At 39.9% G+C, this 6,414-nt stretch overlaps 1 protein-coding gene across 1 annotated transcript; it reads right to left on the bottom strand.

Moving 5' to 3' along the window:
• Positions 1 to 552: 552 nt before the first annotated feature.
• Positions 553 to 2,504, bottom strand: LOC148868915 (BAHD acyltransferase DCR-like). Its single transcript, XM_088968940.1, has one exon. The coding sequence runs from the start codon at positions 2,417 to 2,419 to the stop codon at positions 959 to 961; it is 1,461 nt and encodes a 486-aa protein (XP_088825066.1). The 5' UTR covers positions 2,420 to 2,504; the 3' UTR covers positions 553 to 958.
• Between the last annotated feature and the right edge of the window lie 3,910 nt (positions 2,505 to 6,414).

Raw genomic sequence — 6,414 nt, 5'->3', positions numbered from 1 at the left:
GATCTCGTAATTAATTGTTGTTTTTGTTTTTGAAAGGAAAAGGAAAACCATACATATTGACCAACACCTCCTGGATCTAGTTCCTAGAATTCTCATTTGATTTCTACATCCTTGAATACCTAATGATACTATACTTGTTGCCTATCACTATCTTACTAATTTTTAATTTTCATTCTGGAAAATTATCTGAACCTCCCTTGAACTTGTCAAAATATCAATACTGTATGAATCTCTCTCTCTCTCTTAAAAGGATTTAAAAGAATGAAGATTGTGTCGACCACTTAAAATTAACATAAGTAAACAGCATCTGAGAGTGGTGGACCATGCAGGTCTGTCCAGATTCCGGAGCTCAATCTCATCGTTTTTCCAGATATGGGTAATTAAATCCACGGTGTAAATTGTGCCACGTCACACTTCATGCTGATGATTTTTTTGGTATGCATACACGTGCTAATGTAAGCTTACGCTAGACGGTGAACGTGCCATGAATCCATGATCAGGAGAGAGAGGTGTTGTTAACCGTCAGAATGGAATATCGTTTAAGGTTCATACTTTATGCCAGTAAGTAGCGATTATTTATTTTATTGGTTTGAAGGAAACCAAATCGACAAGAGTTACATTCCCAACAAACGGTTGAAACTTGAAAGGTGCTGCCTGCGCTCACCACGAGTCCGGATTTAAAAGTACCTACTAAGGCTTATTTAAGAGGTCCCAACGAGAGAGAGAGAGAGAGAGACATTGCCCATTTGCCTAGCCTATGGGTAATTGGGTATGGCTGTGGACCCTTCAACGCTTATCCTCTTTCAAGCAAATCAGGACCGTCTAATGGATCAGTCCTCCACGGTGCTTCGCTGTGAAGCGATCAGCGGCGTTCTTCGCAACATCGAACAGTCAATTTAGTGATTTACGGTTACCTAAACAAAACACACAAGGCTTTTTCATGATTATGTCTCCTGGTCTATGACACGTACTGTATGAACTCCGAATCCTTCTCAAGCCCTTCCATCGTTTCGGGGGCTAAGCACACCTCCAGGTCAACGCTTCCTCCGCCTTCCCGACCGGGAAACGCCGAAATCTTACCGTCAAATTTGTTCGCTCTCCCGCTTCGAACGGCCAACGGTCGGCCCCACCCAAAATCATTGTCGTACATCGGGAATCTCGGTGAACTCCCCATAGTGAGCATTGCACCATCGGAGTTTCCTAGCGGGAAGCAGCGCGGGTTCTTCTCCCAGTCCTCCACTACCCGCCGCACTGCCGCGTCGTTGTACGCGATTACATTTCCATGCAGCAGAAGCGCGCACGCCCGCAGATCCCCCGAAAGTATCTCCCCAGCAGAAGCGATCGTTGGAATGCTCTGAATTGCGTTTCCGAAATAGTACGGATCGACCTTGGGTTCGATTCGCAGACGACAGTTCACTGCCATTCGGAATGTGGTTGGCTTGGAAGGAGGGAGCTTTCTTGCTCGTGTGACCGAACGCCATAGTTGGGCGCAGAGAGACTGGAAGGATGAAACCTCGACCGTCTGATCGGCGGTTTCGGTAACTTGGGAGTTCGAAACGGCGTTCCTTAGCCAGCTGCCGATAACAGAAGTTATCTTCCCGTTGGGATTCTGGTTATTATCACTTTGGGGTTTCCAGCCATCGTTACTTTGCTTCCCCAAAATCTCAGCCTCGACTGTTAATCTGTTGTCTACCCATTTGTTAGCTCTGGATTTCAGCTTCAGTATCGCTTCTCTGCTGAAATGAAAGATCCTCTCACTTAGAGGGACGTCGGAAGAGAACGTTATCTGGGGACCGCCCTCAGGGAATCGAAGCACCGCAAGAGATCCGTTGACAAAATTGCGGCGAAAATCCGGTGGCCTAGTGAGTTTGTTGACACCCCTGCATACCTCGGCAAAGGCGTTGAAGAAGTTCCAGAAGGACGTACCGTCAGCCACCGCGTGGTTAACGGTGCACCCGATGAAGATTCCATCAGCGAGCTCAGTCACCTGGACGGCGGCTATGGGCATGAAATGGCCGTCGTAGCTGATGGTGCGGTCAAAGGCGAAGAACTCCTTAATGGAGTCCGGCACGTGGACGGGAGAGAGAATGTCACGAATGGTGAGGTGAGCAGCGTTGGCATGGAGAAAGTCGACGCCAGCATCATTGCAGGCGATGTAAACGAAACCGTCATCGTCAGTTGTGAGACGGCCAGCGAGGGCAGGAAAATATATTAGAGTCTTGGAAAGGCCGCGTTTAAGCAGAGAGAGAAGAGAATCGATGGGAAGAGGAGGACGAGTGTAAAAAAGGCCCTTCTGTATATAATGGCAGGAGAGCATAGGGAGATCAGAGACAGAAAGCTTGAGTAATCCAAGCGACGATTCCTGTTCTGGGAATACAGTGCATTTGGAGATGATCGTAAAAGAAGATGAAGAAATCATTTTATTCTTCTCTCAATATCTCACCCACACACACTCTCTCACTGTTCTCTGCCTTTATCTCAGAAGCCCTGAGAGCACTGGGGAACCATAAGGGAGGGGTGGGGGGTATATATAAAGGGGAGGATGAACACACTTGGGTTCATGCACTTTGGTAGTTAGTTGCTTTTGCTACTTTATTTATTTATTTTGTTATAAAAAAAATGAAAGAGAGAGAAAGAGGCCGGTGATGTGATGAGAGAGAGAGCAGCTTCCGTCAGGGCAAACCCGTGCCCACACCGTTTACAATCTTGAGTTGGAGTGGGGAAAGGACAGGTGGCGGTAGGGGTTCTACAGACAACAGATACTTGTTATTAGTTTATAGTAATAAAGGTTAAACGAGGGTGGGCTTTTCTCTTTTTTTTTTTTTTTTTTTCTGTTTATTTGATTGTTTGTTATGTTTGTTTGATTGGGCGTGTGTGCTGCCCAATCAATGTGAGCATTCATTTACAAAGGCCTAGGAATCCTCTAGGCGGCCTTTCGCAACGAATCTAATAGTTTTGTTGTGCTTGGATATCTATCAACCTTGATATTCACAGGTCTCAGGCAGTCCAGATAGATAAGATACGAGAGAGGAGGGAGACAACTAGACAAGCCCCAATCCAGGGTCCTGGGTCCCCACCCTGGTTATTTACTAATCCAACCTGGTTACAGATACGGTTTGTCCTCCTAGGCTAAAGCCAAAGAAATTAGAAGCACTACTGTCTCTATACAGTACATCGCACAGCTTGGAATGCCCACCAACATCAAGGGGGGTGGCGGGGGCACGTGGAGAGCATGCTGTGGATTGGATGTTAGATTCAATGGATCCATCTGGATCGTCGTGTCTTTGATATATAATAAGATATGGCTGTCAATGATTGGAAATGCTTGTACAATTGGGCGGCTAAGATCATGCATCTTTTTTATATTCTATTGATATTTCCAATTTAACATAACAAATGGAGAGGACTAAGGTGATGGATGCATCCATGTGCGTCCATGAAATCTACATGCAACGTGTCACGAGGATCAGCTGCTTTCACAACATCAACAAATTTGAATTTGAATGCAGTGGATGGAAGGTGAGTAGGTGAGGAGCACCGAATTGGATGGATGCCCATCGCCATACCCATAATATGTACAATTGGAATTATTTGTATTCACAACCTATGCGTAGAGCAGGCACTAGGCATTAAGGCATAGGCCTTAAGCCTTATCATCACCGAGTGATGGATGATTCGGCAGACTCGCTTTTGTTTATAAGAAACACAAAGAGGTTACCGTGTCGGGGAATCTTCTATAGAAAATACGCGTCCTACCGGGAGAAATTAAAAGACATTTAAAATGGGCGGTCAGACTTCAAATCCCAAGAGAAAAAAGTCGGCCAGAGGGATTAAAAACACAAAAAAGAAAAAAGAAAAATACTCTGTAGCTCAGCTCCTTTCTATAAATCGCATTCTACTTACAAATTTATCATTAATACAGGTGAGGATTTATACCTTTGTACAATAAAATTAAGGCTTAGTTTGAAAGGAATACAAATGTAAATTTATAAAGTATAAAATTTTATATTTTTTATTATTTTGTATGTATTTATATTTGTATTCTTTACAAATTAATACAATTACAAATATGTATAATGTAAAAACATACACAATAAAAAAAAATACAAAATTTTATATTCTATATATTTGTATTTATATATGTATTGAAAGAATACAGAAATAAACATATATTATATAAATACATATAAAATACAAAGTTTTATACTCTATATATTTATATTTATACTTTTTTAAAACTTAAAAAATTCTGAACTACACTGATCAATCAACCCTTAAATTCTCGGGAAAAGTGAGGGAAAGTAAAATGTATCGCAAGAAATTAATTAGTTACGGCGGAGTGAGGGGAAATGAATGTTAACTGGGTTATGTTGAAAGTGAGGGGAAGAGGTCGGCTGTCCAAGTGAGTGATTTGTCGGTGTCTTCTAACCATTAAACATACCTTAATACGCGAGTGAAAGGCCCAGCTCTCGGTGAACATTGACTATGAATGCATTTACCAATGTTAGAGTTAGAGTTGGGGAATGGGTAATTGGGGATCATGGTTTAATAAATTAAGAAAATCTTAAGGCCTTAAAATTAAATTATCAAAATGCAAAAGACGCCAATTCCGTCTCAATTAGGAATAGTAATTTCTACTGTATTGATGGTTATCCTTTTTTATTCATCCCAATGGGATATATGTTTTTTGTTTGAAGAATGACCTTTGGGATTTTACAACCATATAGATATTGATAAGGTATGCTATTCAGCTAAATTCAATCCTCCTCAACTCACTTTGTTGGGCATCATATAAACTTTAGTATTAGATGTTGAATTAATAATCTTTTGAATTTTAGACAAAGGATAATTGATAGTTTATATATTTTTTATATGTTTTAATCAAATAATTGAAAATGTTTTTATTTGTTTGTGTTATTTTACTTATTTATTATTTATATATAACAAGAAATAATAGAAAATTAGATGTAAGTTTTAAATCAAATTCACCCTATTCTTGAATGTAGGGAAGGTGGAATTGTGGACGGTTTTGCATTTTCATGTGTAGGGAGTTAAAGAAGGTTTAGATTCTCAAAATACAATCTGTTTAAGGTTGGGTGTTTATAAGGAAACTCATAGGGTCTAGAATTTACAAAACCCTCTCTGGATCTGTGTCCCTTCGTCATCCCTACTATCAACAAGGATAAGATGTATGCCTAGTTGTGGGCATGTAGCAAATCCGAATTGTGTTTTATGATCTATCAAGCCCAAAAAAATAGAAAAACAGTTTTTTCTTCTTTGTTTTTTTTTTAATTAATGGAAGGGGCTACACAAGACGGGGGACCACGTCCCCTACAATTGCCACTACTATTGCAAGAGGCATAAAAGTTAACAGCTTTGATAAAGCCTGATTTAGGGCTTCTCGACATGGTGGGTCTCCACAATTTGACCTGATGGTAGCGTCAGATTATAAGAAAATTCAAAATTTTACATAAAAGGATTTAAAGCCCTCTCTAGAATAATAGGAAGGGCAAAGGTGTTTATGGAAAACCACTTGGTTTCTATTTTTCCACATTGCTCATATAATAAAGGCATATCAATTTTGTTTTGAGAATTCAAAATTCCGAACACAAGCTGCAAAAAGCATCAATATTAAAACCTCTTCTTCTCTTCTTCTTAGACTGCATTTAAATGAACGATTATTATTAAAGAATGAGTATTATTATGAAAACTTTGGTTTTGGGGGCACTTGAGATTTCAAACCATTTGAATATCAAATAGATGGTGTATCATCAACATTACACCTGGCCATATTTGATGGAGAAATTACCATTTCAACTGAATCTCCAGATCGTCCTAGCTATCATCACATTCACAGTTAAAATGTGACTTATTTTGGAGAGAATAATATTATTACCATAATGCCACTTAATGAACAATAGAATTGACCACCGTCCGCGGCTAATACGAGTATAGGATTTACAGTTTGTTCACTGTCAAATTCCAACCCAATCCAATCAAAATATCAAATGCATTGCTCCCTCTTCTACCCATGTCATGGCAGTCCTGGTTTAGTAGCTAGCTACGACCACTCACATGGCTAACAGGATGCCTCTTTTGGTTAGAGGGTAGAAAAAAAAATAGAAATGCATGAACATGGATCTAGTCTAACGTGCTAGTTTAAGTCCTTTGTCTTTAATTAATTTAAAGCTAAGAATAAATAAAAATGGGATCTATGTATCTTCTGCAAAGCTTATAGGCATTAGATACTAGCAGTTAGATTAGATGTATACAGTCGGAATGTTGCCATAATGCACATGTCGCCACTGATGATAGGGCTACCTCTCTCTCTCTAGGTTGAAGGAAAAAAAAAAAAAAAAAAAAAAACCCTAGATAAGTCACTTCTTTTCAAGTTGTTAAGGTTTCTATTTAGAG

This window comes from Nelumbo lutea, chromosome 2 (assembly GCF_056320005.1).
Source record: "Nelumbo lutea isolate HS-2025 chromosome 2, American lotus-T2T, whole genome shotgun sequence".
Taxonomy (NCBI): Eukaryota; Viridiplantae; Streptophyta; class Magnoliopsida; order Proteales; family Nelumbonaceae; genus Nelumbo; species Nelumbo lutea.
The sequence above is the reverse complement of the archived record's forward strand: the minus strand, read 5'-3'. Positions and strand labels throughout refer to the sequence as shown.